The sequence below is a fragment of the Leuciscus leuciscus genome, assembly GCF_965113295.1.
Source record: "Leuciscus leuciscus genome assembly, chromosome: 11".
NCBI lineage: Eukaryota > Metazoa > Chordata > Actinopteri > Cypriniformes > Leuciscidae > Leuciscus > Leuciscus leuciscus.
In genome coordinates this window covers 9,122,263-9,150,245 of record NC_138735.1, presented here as the reverse complement: position 1 = coordinate 9,150,245, position 27,983 = coordinate 9,122,263, and the positions used below count along the sequence as shown (strand labels likewise).

Sequence of the window (27,983 nt, the reverse complement as noted above, 5' to 3'; positions counted from 1 at the left end):
GTTATTTTCTACATCTTATGATTGTAGTTTATTTCTGCATTATTAAGGGTTTCGTCTTATTATATATATGCAGAAAAACAGCATGTGTACCATTGCGCACGATCACCGCGTACAACACACACTGGCAATGATGATAAATAAATTCAGAGTAATGTTTTGACTAATTCTAGGTTATCCCGATCGTGTTTGAAACTGGGTCTCCAATTTTCACATAAGAAATGATTTGATGATTTAAAAAGGGGGGCAGGGATATGGACCCCAGATCTGAATGTCATGGTCCATAGCAGCCCGGCTGCTCCTCCTGCTTCTGATGTGGTGTGTTCAATATTAGAGTAAAGCAATTACAGAATAAAAAAAAAAAACTGTTGTGCCTTCAGCACAGATGCGGGTGGTGCGCCAGGAGGTTCATAAACTAGTGTGTGTGTGGTCACGATTAACGACGCAAAATAGTGTCGTCATGAGCCGAATCGCGTCGGAATTTCTCTGGTGACGTGAGGCGGATTATCTTTACGCCACAACAAGCTTTTATTACCATTAAAGTTGCGAGTTTGCATGTTGGAGAGCCCGCGCTACGGATTGCTACGAGTGCGTTTTTAGAAATATACTGTGCATCCTCAACTTGCATTTGCAGCTGAGCCATGTGAAAGAGAATGAGAGTCAGTGGATGCATGTGTCTCCATCAGTGCCAGTGTTTCTCCGTGAGTTCGGTGACGGCTGCTCCAAATCATTGCGCACGGCGCACCATTTGAATAAAGACACTCTGTCTCGGCTGTTCTCCGTCAGAGGGGTTTGAACATCTTTTTATGAGCACCTTAGAAATTAAGGTATTTGAAGCGTTTGGACAGGTGTGATTGTGAATACGCAGCTGTATTCAGCTCCCGTTCCCCCGTGACGCGCGTCTGGATGGCTGCTGCTCGCGTCTCTCTGGCTCTGCTCTGATCCGCTCTGTTCGCGATGGCATCACACGGGTTTTGGTTTATGGGTGCTGAAAACCAGGCTGGAGACGGCAGTCAAAGTCCGAACACTCGTAAGTGGCGTGGCGTCAAAAGGAAGCCTGAAATTGTGTTTTATATGTTAGTGGCTATGAGACAAAGAAATGCGACATTTATTGTGTCTTGAATGCTCAAGGTTATTTTAAACCTTGAAATGTCACGTCAAGTGTGTCGCATGATAAACAACCGAATTTAGTTCGGTGTTCTAAGGCAGATTCCATGCCATGGATAATTGATGCTCTTGATGGAAGTTTTATGACGGATATGGTGTTTAAATCACGCACTTGGTCGTTTCAGCCAGAGCATGGTGTCAGGCGGCGGCCCAGAAATTCTCCGGAGGCATCGGCTCCAAATTATGTGGTACGTTTATTTTTAACATGAAGTCTATATTTAAGATCTTTATTTGTGCCTCTCACCTACATTCTTAAAATGTGATAGGCTATATTGTCTGAATCATTTATAAAAGCATATTTTCGTTTTTGGAGTCAATAGATTCTGAAAACTACACGAATTAGATGCTGTTAAAAAAAAGTAACCCTTTCCTAAAATTTGAGGTGCTGTTTTTTATTCAGTTAATAGAGTAATGGTTTCTCCTGTAGCTCTGTTAAATGTCGGGGAGGCTGAGAAAGCAGCTCAAGCCTCAGTTAAAGCCGAAGATGAGTCTACAGCCGAGAGCTGCGCCTGTAACAAACCCTGTAACTGCTCCAAAGCCACCGTGGGGTTCTCTGATCTCTATTCAACAGGTAAATCACCTCAAATCACATCTCTATCACGGCACAGATCACACCTGAATAAAGGGTCAAATCGCCTAGAAATCATGGTGTTATTGGTTACGTGGTTTTATTCGATTTCTATATGGTGTCAGTAGTTTTTGTTTGTGGTGTGTTCATCCAGGCGGCGTTTTTCGTTAAAACTCTTTTTTTTTAAAATATATATATATTTCTTGATTTTGCACGTCGTCTGTTTCAAAGTCTACTTAATTTTAAAATGCCATTTCCAAGGTATTTTTAAATTTCATTATATTGAATAAAAACAATTATAAAAAAAAAAGAAAAAAAAAGACTTAGTTAAATAAAATCGTGCCTGTGCATTGTTGTGTAAATTATTGAATAAAAATAATTATTCTATAAGCTATAATGTATCAATGAATGCTTTGTCCTTTTTTTATTATTCAAGGTTAAATGAAGCTATTTCACTTTTGCTCTCTGCACTAAACACCATCATCTGTTATTGTAATGCAGTCATATTTGATTATTATTATTATTATTTACAGATCTTTTACCTGCATTGGACGGGGACGCGAAGACTCTGAATTTTCTGCAGGAGGTTGTTGATATATTGCTGGCTTATATAGTGGAATCTTTTGACAGATCAACGAAAGTGATTGATTTTCACTATCCAAATGAATTGCTCCAAAGGAATAATTGGGAGCTTTCGGACGAACCCGAGACTTTGGATGATATTCTGATCAGCTGTCGCGCGACGCTAAAATACGCCATAAAAACTGGTGAGTGTTTTAATTAGTAAGCAATACAAGGGTTCATATCGATACTAAAATATATATTATTTTTTATATTCAATCTAACATATATATATGTCATCTAGCTTTGACTATACATTATACAATTTATTTGATTGATTGCCTCGCTTGTAAAACAGATTTATTTAGACCGCAGAACCACAAGCATCAGTTTGTGCCTGAAGGCGAATCGAATCAGATCGGAACATGACGTGTTATTAAATGAATGCGTCTAGGGACGATTTTATTTTCTCTGGTGGCATTTTAACTAAGAGAAATTATTTTGAAAAGTGATTTTCGTTTTGGGAATTATATTTATGACCATTTATGATTTATTGCTGCCTGCGCCGGTCTGAGATTCATTTGAGCTTTTACATCAAGCCGCAAGCGACTATTAATAGTGGACTATTAGTTGGGCATAAATATAGTTAGACATTAAATTCATTAATTTTATATTTTCCCTGTATGTTGTGTCAATCTTCAGCACATCCCAGGTATTTCAATCAGCTCTCCACTGGGTTAGACATGGTTGGCTTGGCTGCAGATTGGCTAACGTCCACTGCCAACACCAATATGTGAGTGTGTGTCTCCTTCCATTGAAATACAAAGCAGGTTGAGATCATTTCCGTTTTCTCTGCCTTCATAAGCATTATTTTGACCTGGTCTTTGTGGTGGCTGCCTTAACCTCACAGATATCAGTTGAATGGAATAAAATGAAAGGCACAGATGAAATCAGAGCAGCAAATATAACCTCCCCTCTTTCATCTTGTGCTCAGATTCATTCACAGAGAGAAAATGATATGGAAATTCATATTCAGGCTGATAAGAAAATGTATTTTATGTTGGGAGTCAAAGTTTTAATCTAACAGATGCTTAATATGTAATAACAATGTAATAACAATGTTATAACAATGTAACAGTTTCTGTGAGGGTACAACAGCTTTTTCAGTTTGCTTAATTGGTTATATTATAGAAATCAAATGTACTATTTTAGAAAATATGTTTTAAAAAAATCTAAATATTATAAAAATTCATGTCTTGTCAGAATTATATTTCCATCATCGTTTTAAGCTGGCAATGACACACGGCTGTAAAACCTGCAGACTGTTGCAAAATCCCCTCAAACATCAGTTGCGAAACAGGTTGTCGTGACGTTTGCTTGTCGTGACATTTTTTTCTGGCTTGTGTAACTGGGTCATGTGATCTCTGTGCAAACAGGTTCACCTATGAGGTGGCTCCGGTCTTCGTGCTGTTGGAGTACGTCACGCTGAAGAAGATGAGGGAGATCATTGGCTGGCAGGACGGTCGCGGTGATGGAATATTCTCCCCGGGTAAGCAGCTGTCAATCTGAGTGACCTGCCTCGTTCTGCACTGCGTGCTTCTGCTGCGACGTGAGCGCAAGCGCAGGAATTGGCAAAAAGTCTGAAGTTTTAGGACAGATTTTCTCTATTACTCTTTGAGGACCTTGAAAAGAAGAATCTCAGTTATTTGTTCTGTTGGGTTGTAAAGTTATCTAACAATGAATGTGACTCCAACCACACACATTAAGAAAAAAGAGTGAAAAAAAAAATGGATGCAAATTATTGTAATTTCTGCACTGCTTTTCTTTGCCCCACTTTAAAAACAAAACAAAAAACCTTCTAATTGATTCAGATTTTAGGCACTGATAAACCGATCACAATTGGGATGTGATGTGCAGAATTAGAGCACAGAATTAATCTTGAGTAAAAACTGACAGGAGTCAAGCTTTACCTGAGTGATGGAATGGAAGGATTGCTTTATTGTTCTCTAGGTGGCGCCATTTCCAACATGTATGCCATGCTACTGGCTCGCTATAAAATGTTCCCTGAGGTGAAGGAGAAAGGAATGTCATCCGTACCCAGACTGGTGGCCTTCACATCTGAACATGTACGTCCATTTATTTATCTCTTTTTTTTTTAACCTGTCCTCCTATATATTTAATAATTAACAACAACCTGTAGTAAAGATGTTTCTCCTAAACATCAATATGTCTACTTATTTTTCGGTTCTTGACTCCTAAACAGCAGTCTACTTATTTTTGGACAGTATTTTAAAATACACAGAGAGATTACTCCATTACAAATAAATGTTGTCAGTCACTGCACATGACTCAATCATTGGTGTCAAAATAGAATCCCTTTTTGTGTTAATGCAATATGTTTTATGACCATTATTATATGACCAGTCATTTGTGGAAATAGACCCCAATTCACTTGTCAAGTTGTCGCATTAGAGTTTGATTGACAGGTGATCTGACCAATCATAATGCCGAATCGCCATTTTGTCTGACAAACCAGACAGGAGATTTGACTACAATGCAACTACCACTTTGACGCCTCAAAAAGTTTATAAAGAGATCGTAAATCTAATCCATTTGAAACGAGCAGTTTAGTCCACATTTTCTGTAGACTGTAGACTCGACCGCTTTATATGATGAACAGATTGAATTTAGGCTTTTTTTCACATGTAAACATTCATCAACTCACACATCAGTTGTGGTAAACGGAAGCTCAAGCATGTTTGCTTGACGTGCGAGAACCAATAAGGTTCATTCTCATGTTAGCAGCACGTTTGAGCTTCCACAAGAATCAATGAGGATCATTCTCATGTTACGCAGCACGTTTGAGCTTCCACAAGAACCAATGAGGATCATTCTCATGTTACGCAGCACGTTTGAGCTTCAGCAAGAACCAATGAGGATCATTCTCATGTTACGCAGCACGTTTGAGCTTCAGCAAGAACCAATGAGGTTCATTCTCGTGTTACGCAGCACATTTGAGCTTCAGCAGGAACCAATGAGGTTCATTCTCGTGTTACGCAGCACATTTGAGCTTCAGCAGGAACCAATGAGGTTCATTCTCGTGTTACGCAGCACATTTGAGCTTCAGCAGGAACCAATGAGGTTCATTCTCGTGTTACGCAGCACGTTTGAGCTTCCACAAGAACCAATGAGGATCATTCTCATGTTACGCAGCACGTTTGAGCTTCAGCAATAACCAATGAGGTTCATTGTCGTGTTACGCAGCACATTTGAGCTTCAGCAGGAACCAATGAGGTTCATTCTCGTGTTACGCAGCACATTTGAGTTTCAGCAAGAACCAATGAGGATCATTCTCGTGTTACGCAGCACGTTTGAGCTTCTGCAAGAACCAATGAGGTTCATTCTCGTGTTACGCAGCACGTTTGAGCTTCTGCAAGAACCAATGAGGTTCATTCTCGTGTTACGCAGCACGTTTGAGCAAGAGGTTTGTTTTCGCGCGTCAAGCAGGTTTGGTTGAGCTTCTGTTTAAGTTCACTGATCAATGTTTATATGTGAATAAGAGCCTAAATTAAATCTGTTAATCATACAAAGCGATCAAGTCTCTGCAGAAAATCTGGACTAAACCGCTCAATTCATTTTTGGATTATTTTTATGATCTCTTTATGAACTTTTTGAAGCATCAAAATGGTCAAGAAAAATTACATCTCATGTTAATTTTGCATTAAAATATTACTTTGTGAATTTATTATTTTTTTAAGACAAAAATGTATATGTTTGTAACAGATTACTCTTATTATTAATAATTCCAGAAAATGAATACACTAACTATATTCTGAGCGCAGTTTCTATTATTATTCTATCATTATTTCTTTCAGAGTCACTTTTCAATCAAGAAAGGAGCAGCCGCACTTGGAATCGGTACAGAGAGTGTCATCTGTATTAAAGCTGATGAAAGGTTAGTCTGGATTGTCACAACTGAAGCATTACTTCATGACTGCACGACTGAGAAATGTGTGTCTTAACATAATAAACACTAAACCATATGACTTCAGCTTTACTGTTCTCATTTCTGCCAGGGGTAAGATGATTCCTTCCGACCTTGAGAGGAGGATCATTGAAGCCAAGCAGAAGGTAATTTCAATGACCGTATCTCCATGACCGTCTCATGTGTCTCTCTTCTTGGGTCTGTTTGAATAATCTGTCTGGTTCTGTGGCAAAATGGGCCCTTGAATAACCTGCTGATTTCTTTCTCACAGGGATACGTGCCGTTCTTCGTCAGCGCCACGGCCGGCACCACGGTTTATGGTGCCTTTGATCCTTTGATCGCTATAGCGGACATCTGCAAGAAGCATGAAGTCTGGATGCATGTGGATGTGAGTAGATCTGCCGCCCTGAACTTTCATGAACTTCCTGAACGTTTCACCTGTTAAATACAGACAGTGGACTGTGATCCAAGAGTGATCTCAGTGTTGGCAAAACCTAAGTATCATTCTCTGGATGCAGAACTGAGGACCTTCTCGATTGTTCTGCCTTACAGCCTGTAACATATGGACTACTGAGTGTTGATGAGCTCTATATATTTTAAGAAATAAAGTATTTACTGCTTATACATAAAGTCAGGGATTTGAACAAAGCCCTGTAGAACTCCTGTGCTGTTGAGTAAAGTTGTGATGTCACTTTCTAAGCAATCAAACTTCTGATTTTCAATTAGTGGATACAGCAATTTCCTAGTAACCACCAAAGTGCTAAAAACCCACTCCAAACACCCAGGACCACCCAGAATTTTTGTTCGCAACTTTTTTTTCTTTTTTTTTTAATGGAAAATGTAAAAATCTCATGATTTGTTACTATTGACCCAGCTGTGTTTGAAAATTTGGCACCGAGTTAATTTAGCAAGCATGCAATAAATGACCTCCTTTTGAAATGTAGCTTCATCTAAATGTTTCCTATTAGAGGAATTACTTTCAGTCAGTCTGTGTGAGTGTGAACATGTGTGTATTCATTCTCATGGACCTGATATTGTTCCTCAATATTACAATATAAACGCTTCTGGCATTTCAACAGCCACACAGACATATTGTGGAGGCATGCTGGAGCTCAAACACATGAATCACATTTGGATGTGCTTAGTCTCATTTATCAACCCTCAAGGCAGCAGTTAGATATGTAGTACAGAATGAGACCTGTATCCCACTCCTCTGCAATCTCAAATGAGCTGTGAATATAATGTACATGAATATAATGATGAAGAAAACATAAGATCTGCCTTTAGAAATGTAATAATAAAGATGAGTATCATGTTTTCAAGTCATATCTCAAGTGGTGCTCGTTGCAGACCTCTTTTTTTAAAATGAGAAGGACAAACATGTTCATATTAACACATATAAGAATGTGTTTAAAATGACTGCTGTCTCTGTGCTCCTACAGGGAGCATGGGGCGGAAGTTTGCTAATGTCCCGGAAACACCGGTGGAAGCTGAATGGAGTCGAGAGGTCAGTACAATCTGCAGTTCTTATCGACTGAATGTCTAGTTCAGTCATGAAAATCTATCTGTGGCCTGATTGGTTCTCTCAGTGCTGGTGCCACGCCCTTTTGATCACACTTCTTCATCCACATAACTCCTTATTATCCCAACTTAACTAGCCGGTGCACGTTCTCTGTGAGAGCTATGAGAATTCTTCATTTGATCCCTCCTCGTCCCCAGCACCACCTGTCTAAATCTGCTAGGAAGGGTTACTCTTACTTTACCTTTTGCAGCTGCATTCTTAAATCTTTGTCTGAGCATGTTTAACAGAACAAGTCTTAGTACTTGCCCAGTATGTAGCAGTAGCAGTGTGACATATCTAGTCCACCATGACAACACTTCATTCGTATCAGTAAATGCTTGTTAAATTCAAAGAGTTACGATGAATGAAATATGATTGAGAAATCCACAAACTTCTGTTTGATAGACTTGACATTTCACAGCACAACACAGTGCCTCAGGGAGAAATGTTGTCTAAATCAAAATACATTTTATGTAGTTATTTATTCATTTCATGTTCTATTTGAATAATTTTTTATACAATTTTAGGGCTAATTCTATGACCTGGAACCCTCATAAAATGATGGCTGTGCCCTTGCAGTGCTCTGCTCTACTGGTTCGAGAGGAGGTGAGGCTCTCTGCTTTCTCTATCAAAACCAAAACTTAACATATTATCACATTACAACTTCATTACATTATCACATTCACACTTAACATGTGAAAATCATTTGCAACAAAAATTTGTTTTATTTTTTGTAATTTGTTTCCTTCTTCTTCTTGTTATCTGATCCAGGGACTGATGCAGAGCTGCAATCAGATGCAGGCCTGTTATCTGTTCCAGCAGGACAAGCACTATGATCTGTCCTATGACACGGGGGACAAGGCCCTGCAGTGCGGCCGCCATGTGGACATCTTCAAACTATGGCTAATGTGGAGAGCTAAGGTATTGTACAGCTTTATGTTAAATGTTGTTTGATATTGCAAAACATTTCTTATAGCTACAAATAGAGGGAATGCATTGACGTCACTTTCCCGCCGGAACACGTCCCCCATCATCCGGACTGGGTGGCAGAAGAGATGCTGCGTGACTGGATTTAATAGGGGAAACTGCGAGTAAAAAAAACGATGATCAGTTTAAGCTAAAGATTGGACTCAATATAGTGTTCCTTTCAACTTACTGGATATTGACATGACATGTTTCCTGACATTTCTGATTTCAAGGCCGGGGAAATACACTACAGCAAATTCGCCTGTGAACGCTTTATAAATACAATATAGGTAGGTCTAAATCCGGGTGATCACTTATAACAAATGTTATATCTATCATCATATCATCTAAACCTAAAACTTGCATACACTGTAAAAAATTTCCGATAAGTGACCGATAACATCTACATTTTTCAATTGGCCCAAGTGAAATTCTTGTTGCAATAGTCAGTTAACATTGGCTCAATGAGAAATAATACATCAGACTAATTGAAAAATGTAGATGTTATCGGTCACTTGAAATTTTTGACTTGGGGATGTATTTTTTTTTTCCAGTGTAGTTTTTTTGTCAGCGTTTATTAAAAAAGTCAAATTATGCAGAATATATGATGGTAAATATTTAATTGATGAGTTGTCAATACATTGTATAACAGTACAATATATAGGGTATGATTTTACCACTAAATTCAGAATATTGACACAAAAATGATAACTGCAGTCACTCGGTGTCGTCACGTGCATACCCTCTATAACAACATGAGTTATATTTCAGATAAATTATTGCAAATTATCTATCTATCTATCTATTATCTATCTGTCTATCTATCTATGATCTATCTATCTATCTATCTATCTATCTATCTATCTATCTATCTATCTATCTATCTATCTATCTATCTACCTATCTATCTATCTATCTATCTATCTATCTATCTATCTACCTATCTATCTATCTATCTATCTATCTATCTATCTATCTATCTATCTATCTATCTATCTATCTATCTATCTATCTATCCGTCTCTCTGTCTGTCTGTCTGTCTGTCTGTCTATCCATTATCCATCCATCCATCTATCCTATCCTATCCTATCCTATCCCATCCTATCCTATCCTATCCTATCCTATCCCATCCCATCCCATCCCATCCCATCCCATCCCATCCCATCCCATCCCATCCCATCCTATCCTATCCTATCCTATCCTATCCTATCCTATCCTAGGCTATCATATACTTTCCTATCCTATCCTATAGGCTAACCTATCCTGCCTGGTCCTCTCCTCTCCTCTCCTCTCCTCTCCTCTCCTCTCCTCTCCTCTCCTCTCCTATACTATACTATACTATACTATACTATACTATACTATACTATACTATACTATACTATACTATACTATACTATACTATCCTAGGCTAACCTCTCCTATCTTTTCCTGTCCTGTCCTGTCCTGTCCTGTCCTGTCCTGTCCTGTCCTGTCCTGTCCTGTCCTGTCCTGTCCTGTCCTGTCCTGTCCTATCCTATCCTATCCAATCCTAGGCTATCCTGTCCTGTCCTGTCCTATCCTATCCTATCATAGGCTAACCTAACTTCAAACTATTTTAAGACAAGAATTTAAGTTGACGCTAAGACAAGCCAGCATCACAGCTGCCCTGCCTTAAATTACCCCTGTAAAGACACTTGGGACAGTCGTTTCGCTACAAGGTACAACCAAATTGGTTGGTTGTTCAGTGAGGTATTGTATTATCACAATGTTTGCCCTCTCTCTTCTTCTCTGAAGGGCACTATTGGTTTTGAGTCTCAGATTGACAAATGTCTGGAGCTTTCAGAATATCTCTACAACAAGATCAAGGACAGGGAAGGATATGAGATGGTGTTTGATGGAAAGGTAAGTCTTATTAGATTATTTTGTCTTACTCTTGCATCATGTGATCAATGATTTTTATTCAGTAGAAACTATTCAAGAAAAGAGAAAATCACCTTTCTCAAAAAAGGAATTAGGCAAAACTACCAAACAACAGGCCATTTCTACTGACAGAACTTCTCTGCTGTTGTTTGGTTTGAGCAAACAGAATGGAATATAAATGGACCGCACATAGTCTGTGCACTGACGCCCTCAGCATATTACACACAATAATGCTAATAATAATGTCACAATAAAGCCACAATAATGAACAGACATTTTCTGTTATTTTTACCGTGAGGCTGTCGCACCACAATTTAATCTAAGCCCTCTCTGTGAAACCAGGCCCATACAACCCACCCGTCTCGGTTAGGGGGCTCTTCCTGAATACATAATCTGCAGTGTTGATTAGTCAAGTCAAGTCAAGTCAAGTTTATTTGTATAGCGCTTTTCACAATACAGATTGCATCAAAGCAGCTTCACAGTATTAAATTAAAATAATACAACAAAGTTTGTTTCAAGAGGAATTTATTGATTGATAAAATTAAATTAAATATCCCCAAAATATCCCCAACTGAGCAAGCCAAAGGCAACAGTGGCAAGGAACCGAAAAACTCCATCAAGTGACCTAATGGTGTCCTAAAACTCCATCAGGTGCCTTAATGGAGAAAAAAAAACCTTGGGAGAACCCAGGCTCAGTCGGGGGCCAGTTCTCCTCTGGCATTGGATAGAGGCCGGATTGTAGTTTGAACTGTAGGATTATATGAATGCCTGGCTGAAGAGATGCGACTTTAATCTAGTTTTAAACTGGGAGAGCGAGTCTGAGCAACGAACAGTATCAGGAAGACTATTCCAGAGTTTTGGAGCCAAATGTGAAAATGCTCTCCCTCCTTTGGTGGTTCTGGATATCCTAGGTATGACCAAAAGCCTTGAATTTAGTGATCTCAAAGAGCGCGATGGATTATAGGGCGATAGAAGATCCGTTAAATAGACTGGAGCTAAGCCGTTTAGGGCTTTATAAGTCAGTAGCAATACCTTGTAATTAATACGGAACTTTATAGGTAACCAATGCAGTGATGATAAAATCGGTGTTATATGATCATATTTTCTTGATCTCGTAAGAACTCTAGCGGCGGCATTTTGGACTAACTGTAGCTTGTTTATTGAGGATGCAGGACAACCAGCTAATAAAGCATTACAGTAATCCAGTCTCGAGGTCATGAATGCATGAACTAACTTTTCTGCATCAGAAACTGATAGCATATTACGTAGCTTAGCAATGTTTCTAAGGTGGAAAAAGGCTGTTTTTGTAACATAAGAAATATGATTTTCAAAAGACAGGTTGCAATCGAGTATAACACCCAGGTCTTTTACTGTAGAGGATAAAGTAACAGGACATCCTATGATGTTAAAGTTGTATTGTGCGAGGTTTTGTGGGCGGTTTTTTGAACCGATAAGTATTACCTCTGTCTTGTCTGGATTTAATAAAAGAAAATTACGCGTCATCCAATCTTTTATATCTTTAACACACTCTGTCAATTTGGAAAATGTAGCGTTTTCATCCGGCCGTGATGAAATATATATTTGAGTGTCATCAGCATAACAATGGAAACTAATTCCATGTTTCCTTATAATATTTCCAAGTGGCATCATATATATTGAAAATAACAGAGGGCCTAATACAGATCCCTGCGGCACTCCATAGTTTACTGGAGTTATGATCGATTTTTCTCCATTTAAATAGACAAAATGGTAGCGGTCAGATAGGTATGATTTGAACCAGCTTAGTGCTTGTCCTTGAACACCAGTATAATTTTGTAGTCGATCTAAGAGTATTGTGTGATCTATAGTATCGAACGCAGCACTAAGATCAAGTAAAACTAGTATTGAGATACAGCCTTGGTCAGAAGCTAAAAGTAAATCATTTGTGATTTTAACGAGCGCAGTTTCAGTGCTATGATGCGGTCTGAATCCAGACTGAAACTTTTCATAGATATCATTTTGTTGCAAGAAAGAGCCCAGTTGAGCGGACACCACTTTTTCTAATATTTTAGACATAAATGGAAGATTTGAAATGGGTCTATAATTTGCTAGATTATTATGATCTAATTGTGGTTTCTTAATGAGAGGTTTTATAACTGCCAGTTTAAATGTTCTTGGAACATGACCTAAAGATAAAGACGAGTTAATAATATTGAGGAGAGGCTCTTCCACTACAGATAACACTTCTTTCAGTAGTTTAGTTGGTATAGGATCTAATAAACATGTTGTTGTTTTAGATGAAGTGATAAGTTTATTTAACTCTTTTTGTTCTATAGTTGTAAAGCACTGTAATTGTTCTTTCGGGGTGATAATTGAAGCTGAATTGTAAGGCGCGATTGAAGATTGAACGTTTATAATTGTGGTTCTGATGCTTTCTATTTTCTCAGTGAAGAAGTTCATGAAATCATTACTACTGAACTGTAACGGGATATTTTGTTCGGGTGACGTCTGTTTATTTGTTAGTCTAGCCACGGTGTTAAATAGAAACCTTGGATTGTTTTGGTTGTTTTCTATTAGTTTGCGGAGGTGCTCAGCCCTGGCAGCTTTTAGGGCCTTTTTATAACGTGACATACTGTCTTTCCACGCGATTCTAAAGACCTCTAAATTAGTTTGTTTCCATTTACGCTCTAAAATACGGGTTTCTCTCTTTAAAACATGCGTAGTATTGTTATACCATGGTGCTTTATTTTTCTCTCTGACCTTTTTTAATTTAATAGGTGCAACCACATCCAATGTTCTAGAGAGAATGGTGCTCATAGTGCTAGTTAGTTCTTCTAGTTCATCTGTTTGTTTGGGTTCAGGCAGCAGCTGAGACAGATTAGATAAGCAATTTGAGAAATTATCTATGGTGGATGGGAGGATTGTTCTGCCTGGTTGATAACGCGACGCCGCATGACATATTACAGCAGTACGTAATATGCAAGTTACCATGTAGTGATCAGTGACATCATCACTTTGTGGAATGATATCTATATCGGTTGGATCGGTTCCGTGTGATATAATTAAATCGAGTGTATGATTAAGACGATGAGTTGGTCCGGTGACGTTTTGCTTGACCCCAAATGAATTTAATAAATCTGTAAACGCAGCTCCTAACGCATCATTTGGATTATCTACGTGTATGTTAAAATCTCCAACAATTAATGCTTTATCGACATTGACTAATAGGTCTGAGAGAAAATCTGCAAACTCTTTTAGGAAATCAGCGTAAGGCCCTGGCGGTCTATATACGGTAGCCAAGGCTAGAGATAATAGGGATGTTTTTCTAACATCTAAGAGCGTAACATTTAGTACAAGTACTTCAAATGAAATAAACTTATAACCCGTTTTCTGAGTAACATTTAGAATATCTTTATAAATGGTTGCAACACCTCCGCCACGGCCAATCAGACGGGGCTCATGCTTATAACAGTATCCAGGAGGAGTAGACTCATTAATACCGAAATAATCATTTGGTTTAAGCCAGGTTTCAGTAAGGCAAAGTACATCGAAGCTATTATCTGTGACTATTTCATTTACAATAACTGCCTTAGGTGTGAGTGATCTAATGTTTAGAAGACCTAGCTTTAGAAATAGTTTTTGTTTACTAATAGCAACATTTTCTGTTTTAATAACAATTAGATTTTTCCTAGATCCTGCATTAGATTTATTATTTGATCTCACTAAACGAGGAATAGACACGGTTTCTATGCAATGTTCTACACTAGTATTTATATCAGTTGAATTGGTGCAGCAGAGACTATGATTTGGACTTTTGGTTACTAGTCAAAGGGTATTTAACATTTTGGAGATGTTATCTGACAGAAGATCCGCTCCGAATCTGCTTGGGTGTAAGCCATCAGCACGGAAAAGCCTAGGACGCTCCCAAAACAGATTCCAATTATTTACAAAGAGCAGTTTCTGCTCATTGCACCATGACATTAACCATTCATTTAGCGCAAATAATCTGCTGAACTTTTCATGCCCTAGTCGGTACGTGGGAAGCGGTCCTGACACAATGATCGTTGTTTCAGGCGATGTGCTGCGTACCGTATCGATTAGATTCCTGAAGTCTTTCTTCAGAATCTCCGTCTGGCGCAGCCTGATGTCGTTCACTCCCGCGTGCAGGACCACAGTTCCGACGCGCTCGTCACCGTTCAGGATCTCGGGAACGCGAGCAGCGATTTCAGAAACACGAGCACCAGGGAAGCAGTGACTTTGCACCTTACTTGTACCTAACGTAGCGTGTACGTGCCGAACGATGGAATCGCCGATGATCACAGCATCGCGTTCTGTTTCGCGTAGAGGGGAGAAGCGGTTTTGTGTCGATAACTCGAAAACCGGGAGGGTCGGAGAAAGTCTTGGTCTAAACCTGACTCGCGTCTTCCGCTGCGGAACCACCCAGGCTTCGTGGTGGCGTGTTGGAGCCGGAGTGAACGAGACCATGGCTGATTGCGACCGATGCTGAGGAACGCACGGAGTAGACGCGGTCGGAGTCAGCGGGTTAGTAACGTTAAACACTGATTTGTGTGCGTCGGCGCGTGATGTTTCAAGAGCCAAACACCGGTCTCTCAGCTCGGCCTGTCTCAATAAAAGGTTGTGGATCTGTTTCTCAACAGCTTCCAGCTCAGACTGCAGTGCGTGAAGCTCAAATGTGTCCTCACCTGCACCAAGCGGTAGACTACTTACATCTGATATATTCGCCATTTTAACAGATGGACAGTGAGTTAGCAACGAAGCTACCAGTGATGCTATCAATATTAATACTAATTTATATTATAAGTTTGTTTGTAAATGAGTGTGGAGAAGACGCGTTCAGCCGTGATCCACGGACGTAACCTTTAAGAGTATGCAGCGTTGGATCACTAATAGGCTTGAGACGCGTCTGCTCAACAGTCCGCGTTGTAACTATGAGGTTTTTTAGTGGTAGGGGTGTAGAGTAGACGCACGATAGGCGAAAAAAAAGTGTTTGTTTATAAGTGAGTGTGGAGAAGACGCGTTCAGCCGTGATCCACGGACGTAACCTTTAAGAGTATGCAGCGTTGGATCACTAATAGGCTTGAGACGCGTCTGCTCAACAGTCCGCGTTGTAACAATGAGGTTTGAGCAGTAGTGCTTCTCAGTGAGGAAGAGTAGAAAATGTTCGTTGTAAGCGGGTTTAAAGAGAAAAATCAAGAATTATAAATCAAATCGATAGAGCTCCAAAAACAACAACGCATTCAGACGCAACGCATGATAATGACAGGACAAGACATTATTCACCGTGTTTGTTGAGTGTTTCTTATTCACCTGAGCTTTTATTAACTCAAAGGTGCGAGAGAAAATAAATAAATAAAAATAGATAAAAATAGCTGAGCGCAAGGGTGGCGCGTTAACAGGCTAGCGAATTACTAGCGTGTTATGCGTCAGGGTTGGGTAAGCTGTATTTAGTAGTAATATAAACAACTAGAAATTGTAGTAAATGATGGTTCAAAACAAGGAAATACGAGGCTAAGACGGAGCTTACAGCTCCGAAGCAAACACACTCACAGCAGGCAGCGAGAAAAATCAAGAATTATAAATCAAATCGATAGAGCTCCAAAAACAACAACGCATTCAGACGCGACGCATGATAATAACAGGACAAGACATTACTCACCGTGTTTTTGTATATATAATATAAAGCCTAATATGCTGATTAGGCTTTATATTGATGCTCAAAACTCTGACTGTGTGGGGCTAAACATGATACAGATGCATACCATTCAGAACGTTTGGGTCTGTAATTAACAACATTAATTAACAGCATGTACTTTCTCTAGGGTTAGGAATAGGGTTTGTCGTCTATTTGAATATATTTTCAAATGTAATTTATTGCTTTGATGGTAAAGCTGAATTTTCAGCATCATTACTCTAGTCTTCAGTGTCACATGATCCTTCAGAAATCATTCTAATATGCTGATTTGTGGCTCAAGAAACATTTCTTATTGTCATTAATGTTAAAAACAGTTGTCCTGCTTCATATTTTTGTGGAAACCATCATATTTTTTTTTTCTCCAGGATTTATTTATGAATATATAAATTCATAATTTAAGTCTTTATTTGAAATAGAAATAGTTTGTATTTTACCATCACTTTTGATCAATGTCCTTGCAGAAAACAAGTATTAATTCTTTAAAAATAAAAAATTAATCGTACTGACCACAACCTTTTGAAAGTTAGTCTCTGTGTAATGCGTTTATGTGCTGATTAATTCGTAGATACTGCTTTAATATTATTTATTTGCTTTTTATTTTATTTTTAAAGAATCTGAACTGTGTACTGTGGTTCATTTACTATTTAATTATTTAAATGTATTCAGAATTTAATGGTGGGATGGAAATTAATGCAGTTAATAATTCCTTTTTTTATTTAATTTCATCCTGAATTGTCAGGAAATAGCACATCTGCTAAAGATACAAAACACACAGTATTTCTAAATCACATTTGATTCCTTTTTAAAAAAACAACGATCCTCTCTAAATTTAAATGCAAGTCCTGTATTTCTAAGTCATTTTGAGAGCTGATTGTGTGCACTAATTCAGCTAACATGAAATGTTTCACCCTTGAAATGACTGAGCAGTCGTTCGAGGCTCATTTAAATGTAAATTGTGCCTGGTGCCAATGTGACAAAATGATTTGGCTGGAGGCTTCTCAGTGAGCGTGCTCTTGTTGAAGTCAGTGCAGTGCAAGGCGAGGAAGGTTGCAGTATGATAGAATGACATTTAACAAAACATTTCAGCTCTCGATTTGATGTTTAGCATGCTCTTTTTGGTTCTAGCACAGTGAGGTATGACTCAATCTGTGTTTTGTCTGTGTGTCCCACCATCTGAATGGCTAATGAGCCCTTTTCACTGGTGCGTGGAGGCATTCTTCTCCAGCGTGGCCCCTGGAGCCGCATAATGGCCATGAGGGCCTCTAATGGACTGTAGTGTCTGTCTATGAGCTACCTGCTCAAGCGCTCAAAGCCCTCAAAGCAAAGGCTTTTGATTGAATAGATTACATGGCTGCTTCCAAACTGACAGCGACAAAATTTCCCATTATGGCCCCAGACGGCTCCTAAACGAATATTCCGTCACGGATCTTTAATGGACTCCCCAGAGTGCTCTATTTATGCAAGCGTGTGTCACACGTTAAATTATGTGATAGGTGTGTGTGTTGCGTGAACGTACGCTGATGCTATCTGGTTGTCTCGTGTCCTTGCAGCCTCAGCATACCAATGTGTGTTTCTGGTACCTTCCACCGGGTGTGCGCAACCTGGAGGACAAAGTGGAGAAGACGAAGCGTCTGCACAAGGTGAGGAAACTTCGATTCAATCAATGGATGTGAACTGAACTCATTTCAATGGTACATTGCCGTAAAAAAAAGAATATTACGCTTAATGCTCGGTTTGGGAGTTTTAAAAGATGCCAAGGTCATTTAAACAAACCCAAAAACAAATTTAACATTGAGATATCAGGTTGATATTGCATGCTATTATCTTATAAGAACGGATTATAAGCAAAAGAACAAACAATCCTCCATTAGCCTATACAGTATAAATAAAATATATATTCAATTTGTTGAATTTATGCAGAATTTCCATATGCTAAGTAACTCAAAATGGTTACATATGTGTGCTGTGATACAAAAGGAATTAAAGCTTGAATAGTATTTATCTATTTTCTTTTTCTATCTATCTATTTTTTTCTATTTAGATGTTGTGTAGGGCAGAGAAACATCCCTTGTGAAAAGAAGTGTGCTTAAATTAATGTGCTCTTGTAGTGTACTTAAAGAGAGTACACTTTCATGACTAGGTTTTTTAACACACTTAAGTACACTTTTAAAAAGTGCACTTTGTGATAATGTCAAATTAATATAGATAAATAAAGTGCATTAAATCATTGTGTTTTTATCATTTGTCATGCTTTCAAGAAACACATTTATAATATACTAAAGCACATGCGAAGTACCTGATTATAATTTTAACTGTATATTATTCAGTATTACATTTAAAGTTTATATATTTTAAATGTAGTAATTTGGGACTTCATCATGACAAATGTGCAATTACAACTATAAATATAGCTGCAAGCAGCAATTATCGGGGCCAAGCGCAAGCAGATGACAGGATATGCCAACATGGCTGAAGGTGTCAGACCAACTGCAACAATGAGCAATTAAAGGAATTTAAAGAGGATTTTAGGCGAAGTGGCTGAAAAATCATAAAAAGTAATTCAAAATATTATTTAATTGATTATCACTTTCGACCAATAGGTGGCGCAGTTACAAAACTGATGTGATGTGGTCAGAGTAAAGTGACAATGACACATACAAAGTTTGGTGTCAATATGTCAAAGGCATTGTAGAGATAAAGCCTGAATAGTGCTTTTAGCATCATGCCTCAACTTTGCTGCTGCGGTATACGAAAACGGTTTCGTCTATCAACACGAAATCCATAACTTCTAGTCGGCACAGTCTGGAGATGATACGATTCAATTTTGGTGAAAATCGGACAAACGGTCTAGGAGGAGATCGAAAAAGTAGGTTTTGAATGAGAATCAAGATGGTGGACAGGAAGTTTGGTCAAATAAGGAAAACTTGGTATCTATGTTCTCGGCTTGACCCAAGGAATCTATTAAGACCAGTGGCATTTCAATAGGCAGATTTATTCAAAAGTTATTATCCTTTTTGGAAATGTTTTTATAACTTTTGACCACTTGGTGGCGCTGTCTCGGAATATTTTGGGTACCTTCAGGGGATGGTGTTGATGGCACATTCTGAGTTTTGTAATATTACACCAATGCATTTGTTTAGTAAAGCATTTTATTTCACAAAACTGTATTGAAGTCAATGGGAATTTCATGTTTTGTTCTATTATAGCGCCACCAAGAGGCTCAGTCCCACCATTTTTTTTGTGTGTCCTCAGAGTGAGCCCATACATATCTGTGTCAATTTTGGTGAAAATAGCTCAATTCGCTTCGGAGTTATAGACATTTATATGAAAAAACATGTAAAAAATGACTGACACATGACTTTGATTGAATTTTACTACCCCTTACTATCAATATTTTTGCATTTGGGCATTGGCATTTAGCTATCGACCTATGTTTCCAAACTTCTGATGGTGGTTTCGTCTCGATCGGACTAGCGGTTTCGAAGATATAGCCAAATGCTTTTTAAGCGCTAAATCTCAACGCTACACAAACCATAAGGCGAAACCTAGCATGTTTGGTATCGTTGGACTCGGCAACGATTCAGGAGTCTAAAGAGATGACTCTTGTGAAAATAAGTCGACCACACCCAAAGTTATAAGCATTTGGGGAAAAAAATTCACCACTAGGTGGCGCTGTTTCGAAACTTCTCAGGCTCTTTCAGGACATCGTGCTGATGACCCATACTGAGTTTCGTAACAATCCGTACATGCGTTCATAAAATACAGCATTTTAGCACATAATTAAAAATGGCCGACAGCCAAAATGACTGATCTGGGAAGATTGGATATCAGTCGACTCGGCATGATGCCCTGAATCTAACGAGACCACTTTTATGATTTTTGGACAAACCATTCAGAAGTTATAAGCAAAAACAGCCATTTTTCATATCTCCGGACCAGTAGGTGGCACTGCGCCGAAACGCAGCATGTAGCCTCAGGTCATGCTTGTGATGTTATGTACCAAGTTTGGTCTGAATATGATGAAGTGTTGAGCAGATAGAGGCTTGTGTCTGTTTTCGCAAGCACTACGTATAATTTGTTTGCGCTGTATTCGAGAACGGTTTGACGAATCAACACGAATTCCATAACTTTTTGTCGTCATGGTCTGAAGATGATCTGATTAAATTTTTGTGGAAATTGGAGCAACGGCCTAGGAGGAGTTCGAAAAAGTAGGTTTTTCGGAAAATTCAAAATGGCGGAAAAATTATTATGACGGAAAATGACGTCATATGGTGCAATCGAATCGTCTTGAACTAGGGAATCAGAGGAAACAAGAATTTTGTTTCTAGCCCTTGTGGTTCAAATGTTATTAGCATAAACATGAGTGCAACTTTGGACAGCTGGTGGCGCTAGAGGGAATGAATTGGAGACTCCAAATTTGCTATGCTGATAGTTCAGACTCTCCTCTATCAGTGTGCCAAATTTTATAACTTTCCCGCAAGTGGTTCTATGGGCTGCCATAGACTCCCAGTCGGAAAAATGAAGAATAATAATAATAATAGGAACGGGAACAGATACAATAGGTGCCTACGCACCTTCGGTGCTTGGCCCCTAAATACATTACATACAATTTTCAGTAGAATTGACATTAAAGTATATTTTAGTTTACCATAAATGCTTGTCAGTACATACAACAGTACACTTTAACCATATTCTAAAGTCAATTATATAAAGATGTGCTTAATTCCTATAAGTGGGTCAAAAAAGCAATCTAAAGACCAGCTAATTGCATTCAATATAAATTTAAACTTTAAAAGAATATACTTAATTGCATTTTAATTGGAATGAAACGAAAATGTGTTAAAGTATATTATTTCCATAATTAGTACTCTTCTTAAAAGCATGTTAAGTGTATGTCTTTTTCATGAGGGATATCAAAATAATCTAAAGGGAAATTATGATAATTTTAAAATGACTGTTATAGCACTTGGGCCCCAAACATAATAATAAGTCTCAGCACATGACAGTTAAGGTAATGTCTGTTTGTAATGTCTAGATGATTCAAACCAGAAAAATATTTAAAATGACAACCCTGCAGTGATGTCACTGTAGGAGGAGGGGCCGTTCATCAGGTGTCCTTTCATTGGCTGGATGCTCTTCAGTCACTCCCATGCCAGTAAAGCTCTTACCGGCAATTAGGCCGAACAGATGGTGCGCGTGCTACTCATACAAAGAGGTTCTCTATCTAACACTACCCACAAACCACTCCTCATATACCTGAAACTAGAATGCTCATGCTTTATCTGTTACAAATGATAGAAACTGGTTTCTGGAGACTCTCGGGTAACAGGATACACATATGTTTGCAGGGAAAACAGTATTTTTGTTTGTCTTTTAGACCTATGAAAAGACACTACTGGACAGGTTCCAGTATATCAAGGCTTGTTTCATAGAGATGGAAGGTTATGTAGGTGTTGGACACAGGCCAGCTGTTAATAGCTGGAAACCTGCAACAGATTTGAGGGGAAGTGAGTGGAATTATGTGGTGATGAGTGACTGTGTCTTTTATTCAGATTACAGTCCCACATACTGTCCAATGCTTCTGCTCGAATCAATTCAGTTCCGCTAAAGCTAAGCCTAGTGACAACATGATGAGGATGTATGCTTGCAAGAAAGCACTGTATTTATATTCCTCAAACATTCTGGACAGGGTTTGGTCTAAAATATAAAAATTCTGCAATGAATTTAGCTTGAACTGCTAAACACAGAGACTTCACTTTGACTCGAAAATAATTGTCTTTCAACTCTCCCATTGATACTTATATTATTAAATGTACATCCAAATAAATGCAAAAAACGATCAAATAAATATTTTATGCTTTGAATTATGCTTTCAAAGTATTGAGCCCCTAAAGGAATGGAAAAAAGGAGGAAAGCAAATCATTTGCGAGTGAACACAAAAGCACTGACATATAATTTTTCCTCCCATCGTATATTTCCCTTTAGGTGTTCCGTATCAAAGACTTTCTCAAGGATAATTTACCAAAAATGAAAATTGTCATTATTTACACACACTCATGTTGTTACAATCCTGTATGACTTTCTTTCTTCTGTGGAAGATAATATATATTTTCAAAAATGTCTTTGTGTTATTTTGTCCATATGAAAATCATTGGGGTTCAGTGTTATTTTGGATCCCGTTGACTTTTATTGTATAGACAAAAACAGTTGAAACAATTGTGGAATGACATGAGAGTGAGTAAATAATGACAGTATTTACATGTTTGGGTCAGTATATTAATTAGTATTTCTTTGAACATGACACTTTTAGCAGTTGTCTTATTGTATTTACTTAAATATAACTTTTTTTGGGTCACACTTTAGTTTAGGGTCCAATTCTCACTATTAACTAACTATTAACTATGAATTTTTGCCTCCTAATTACTGCTTATTAATAGTTAGTAGGTTAATTTAGGTATTGGGTATAGGATTAAGGGATGTAGAATATGGTCATGCAGAATAAGGCATTAATATGTGCTTTATAAGTACTAATAAACAGCATATATCCTAGTAATATGCATAATGCTACTAGTTAATAGTGAGAAGTCAAGTCAAGTCACCTTCATTTATATAGCACTTTTAACAATACAGATTGTTTCAAAGCAGAAATTAAAGTAACAGAGATTGTTTTGGCTTTAAACTTAAAAAACGCGGATCTTTCTTTACAAATTGACCCCAACAAACTACTTGTCTGGCCTTAAAAATTCATAATACAGATTTGTTTGTCGCTTCCGTGTATCTATGTGAACTGGAATCATTTTGACAGTGTTTGATCTGTAGGCCTTCACAGGGGAAAGACTAGTTGACACTTCAGGACTGAAGTGGAGAAGTGGACCCTAAACTAAAGTGTTGCCCTTTTTTTGTTCCTTTTAAGTATTTAAAATGTACATATACTGTACATAGACTAACATTCAAGTTTGAGGTCAGTAACATTTTTTATTTTATTTAGCTTTTATTTAACAAGGATGCATTAAATTGGTCTAAAGTGTCAGTAACAATTTATATTTCAAAAGTATTAAGCAGCACAGCTGTTTTCAGCATTGATAATAATAATAAATATTTCTTTAGCAGCAAATCAGCATATTAGAATGATTTCTGAAGGATCATGTGACACTGAAGACTGGAGTGATGATGCTGAAAATTCAGCTTTGTTGCCACAGGAATAAAATACATTTTAAGAAATGTTCAAATAGAAAACAGTTATATTAAATTGCAATATCATTTCACAATAATACTGTTTTTACTGAATGTTTTGATCAAATACATTCAGCCTTGGTCTTCAAAAACATTTTTTTTTTTTTTATAAAAAAATCTTACAGCTTTAACCCAAACTTTTGAACAGTAGTTATACAGTATATATACACATATAGACAAGGTTTTCAAAGAATATTTTAGTAACCACAAAAGTTTGCCTTCAAGTTAGTCAGAATGCACTGAATAGAATTCAGAAGTCGCCTAAGGTAACCATGGCAACAAATCAATAGGCTGCTCAAAGCGTTGCCGTTACGATCAATAACAGACAGCGCATCAAAACACAAGTACTGCCGTCATTTAGCACTTTATTATAGGTTTACATGTTTTCAGTGAGTTGGAGATGTACTGTTATTAGTGGAGTTTATTAAGGTGAGGAATAAAAGACTTACACGAAGGAGAGACCCGTCATATCGAGACACCAGACCATCATAGAGACTCTTTTGACTTGGACCAGTAAACAAACACCTATGGCACGCTAGCAACCAGCCAGTACCACACAGCAAGATGTTAAAAAGTACACTGAACACTTTAGGAACCGTATAGCAATGCCATGAAAACCACCAACAGTACCCAACAAGTTTTGCAAGGGCAAAAAATGTGAAGCACAAAGCATATCGTCATTCCCAAAGCTAATAAAATGTTCTCTCACAGGTTGCCCCTGTAATCAAAGCCAGAATGATGGAGTATGGAACGACCATGGTGAGCTATCAGCCGCAAGGAGACAAGGTCAACTTCTTCCGAATGGTCATCTCCAACCCAGCCGCTACCTTTGAAGACATTGACTTCCTCATTGAAGAGATTGAGCGACTGGGGCAGGATCTTTAAAAACTCACTGCACCAAAACCTGTTATTCTTGTGTCCCTGGATGGATCGAATATTTGTTGTGAATGTAACGGTAAATCTTTGATTCCTCTTCTCCAAAGTCACATAAAGATAGTATGATTTAAAAAAATGACAATATGAAAATATCTAGACTTTAGTATTGTAGCGTTGTTGTGGGCTTCGTGGTCCAAAGCCCTGTAAAAGTGTTACCGTCTGCTTTTACTGTCTATCTTAGTGTCTTTGACATGACTTTGTTTGTTTACATGTGTTTAATGAATATGAATATGAAGAGTTATTTGCTTCTATTCAGTGCAGGTCATAAGTTTCTATTTGACTAGTTATTCAAAGTGCCAGGTTTCGTTAATAAATATGACTATATTATAATAGTAAAGACACATAATTGTCCAAAAACACTTCATCATACCTTAAGCTTTTGCAATCACAGACAATGTGTGACTTATCTTTTATTGATATGTCAAGATTCAGAAGAGTTTTGAGCTGTTGAGTATTGAGTGTGACCAAGAAGTTCATAAATAGTTGAATAATTAAAGTATGCGCAAAAATAAGCACAAATGTAATGTTTGACTGCGCTGGAAATTGATATTGACAAGAGGCTGCTGAACAGTCATTTTGACACAAATGTAACTTTAACATTTAAAATTTGCGTCCTTGATATGCTACTTAAAATTCAAATTATAATAATGAAAAAGGACAAAAAATTAACAGAAAACCCCCGACAAATATTCTTGACTCATCCTATTTGCAGGATAAAATGCCCTTTAAAATGAGAATGTCTCTTCCCTCTAATAGCATGTGCAATTGACTAAGAATAGTTATTTTAAGAATTTTAAGAATATTCTTGGAAAAGTGCAATAAAACAGCATTTGAAAGGCAGTTATTCTTGGAAACTCGTTGTAAACGTGGCCCTGCCCAGGTAAATGTTCACTTTTAAGCAAAGTAAAAGAAAAAAATAAATCAAATATTATTTAATACATAACAATAGCACATGCACATTATATGCTGTATTTAAATTAAAACAAATTTAGTCTAAACGTGTAGCAACACGCTTTTCTACATACATAATAGCAATAGATTTCTTAATTTACCGACCCGTTCATGTACTTATTTAGCTTTCTTATACAGAATTATAGATATTTCAGGGTATAAACAGAGCTAAATTTAATGTTATAAATAAACTCCAAAAAGAAAACAACACATAAGCATAATAGGGTTCTGCCCTATGATAGTGTAAATAGACTTTTAAGATGTTCTTGATTAATTACATATCTATGTGAATACATCCCTGTACTGTATATAAGGCAGAGTCTATTTGTGTGGTAAAAAATATATATTATTTTCTCTATTCAACAAATATTTAATCATAAATGGTTGTGTGCGCGTGTCAGATGTGTTGAATATGATGACTTATGTAACTGCAAAGATATGTGTATGAAGGAACTGGCTTTAAATCCACTTGAAGCCACTGCATTTTAACATACTAACTTGAAATGATTATTATAGCACATTTAGGTAGTTATGAGAGCCATTTCTGAACCAATACTGGTTGTATTTGTGCCCAAGTGATAAACTTGACATCCTGTGCCGATTTGTATTTTTGTGTGTTTGTAACTGTATTGCCTTAGTATTAATTGCCAGTATTGTCTAGTTCTCCTGAAGAGGAGCTTGTGCACTTTAGCTTATATGTATGATGATCTGTCCAATGGATGTTCATAGTTTGATGTTTTAAGAAACTGAGCGTTGTCTGAATGTGTCCCAGCTTGGATGTTCGTTTCAGTATGAGAGTTGCTTTATAGTTGAAATCATTGGTAGATTTGCTAATGCTATACATTACTACCTGTATCCTTGCAGAACGTAACAGTCAACCTTGCTGAAAAACCTACGCTATCTCATGACCAATTCGTACGAATTCGTACGAGTGAGTAAAAGGTGGCTAATTCGTATGAACGCCTACGACCTCACACGTATGCATTCGTATGATTTGTCTAGGTTTAGGGGCGGGGTCAGGTGTAGGTTATTCGTACGAATTCATACGAATTGGGCAACTCGTAAAATATGTACGATTTAGCAAAATTCGAATGAGGTTTGTACGAAATAGCCACCTCGTAAAATTCGTGCCAAAATTGCCATGAGATCGAGTTGGATAAACACAACTGAACCCAGCCTTATCTGGTCTGAGCCGGTTTCCCAGTCTAGTCAGGGTGGAAGTCTTCAACCAGCTAACATCTGGCTAGTTTGAGTTGGTTTTTGAGCATGGAAGGAATGCTAAGTTCGTAATATTTGAGATATGAGTGTTCTTTCATCGGATCGACAAGCTGTGTCACATGGTTTGTGTATTTTAAGCTGTTGTAATCATGACAAACGCATTGACATCCTCAACGTGGTAGTCTTGGAACGCCCACCGTGCCGTCTTTCCCCGCCGCTGCTGCTGCTACAAACCTGCTCTCTTTGCACGTGCATGAACGCTTTGCTTTCCGAGCTTGTGAAATACAATCCCAGATATTCATATATATATATATAGTGTAACCTGGTGTTAGTTTTAGTGGCAAATGGATAGCTTAGCTTCAAATATATAGTACACTGTCGCTAGCTTGCTCACTCTGTATTAGCATTACCCAACGTATTTATCTGCTAAGCAAGCATGTTCTGTGTGGCTAGAAGTTGTATGCTTTTGCAACCGTATCTCTATCTTTCTCTCTGTCTATCGCTTTTCCGCAGCTTTAATACTAGTGTGTGTAGTTTCTTGGCATGCCTCTGTATAAGCATATTCAAAGTCTCAATGTTTCTCTATCGCACTCTCTCTTCTTCCTGTGTGTCTTTCTCTCTTGCTTTGCCCCGTAGCAGCTCTCAGACCTTTAAAAGCAGTGTTTTCCTGCTGTTTCACGGCTACCCATCATGTCCATCTGTTTGTCAAATGAGGAACTCATGTGTTGTCACGAACCTGACCAAAGTTCAGGGTCATCCATGTGACTGGGTGAAATCTTTTTTTTTTTTTTTGTCACCCAACATTGCTTGAAAGAAAAGTGATTATCTGAGGAACTGACGTTCAGATGAAAGTTATAAACTAGTGTGTTGAAATTATATAGAGAGAGGCAGATAACAGACCCTCTTGAAATGTGTTTTACTTTCATGGGAAACACCAATAAATGTTACTGCCAAACAAGTCTGTCTGGATTTTTATTAAACCTCCTCTCTTGACTGTTTGAAAGACTCTTCTGCCCAAGCATCCTCCCAGAATACCTCAGGCCCTGTTCACGGCTGGTATTAGGATGCGTTTCAGTCGCTCGGATCACAAGTGGACGACGCTAAATACAGGGGTAAACAAAGTCTAAAACGATTGAAGCTTGTCCACTTTCAACCACTTCCTGAGGTAGTCAAAAAGCATTCGACCGCATTGCTTTTGTAGTGTAAATGCTCATGTGGTCTAATGCGTTCGAACAGCCACAAAAGACCT

The 27,983-nt window shown here is 37.9% G+C and overlaps 1 protein-coding gene and 1 long non-coding RNA gene across 2 annotated transcripts in view; one reads left to right on the top strand and one right to left on the bottom strand.

The window, feature by feature from the left end:
• The window catches only part of LOC309509977, a 961,882-nt gene that overhangs the window by 922,847 nt on the left and 11,052 nt on the right, over nucleotides 1–27,983 (bottom strand). The window lies entirely within an intron of this gene.
• On the top strand, nucleotides 395–27,684 carry gad2 (glutamate decarboxylase 2). Its single transcript, XM_082184980.1, has 16 exons — nucleotides 395–1,027; nucleotides 1,290–1,352; nucleotides 1,592–1,735; nucleotides 2,266–2,499; nucleotides 2,996–3,086; nucleotides 3,730–3,842; nucleotides 4,304–4,419; nucleotides 6,169–6,248; nucleotides 6,370–6,424; nucleotides 6,550–6,666; nucleotides 7,721–7,785; nucleotides 8,367–8,445; nucleotides 8,611–8,760; nucleotides 10,579–10,686; nucleotides 17,947–18,036; nucleotides 24,341–27,684. Exons 1-16 carry the CDS (start codon nucleotides 955–957, stop codon nucleotides 24,512–24,514), a joined length of 1,752 nt encoding a protein of 583 aa, XP_082041106.1. The 5' UTR covers nucleotides 395–954; the 3' UTR covers nucleotides 24,515–27,684.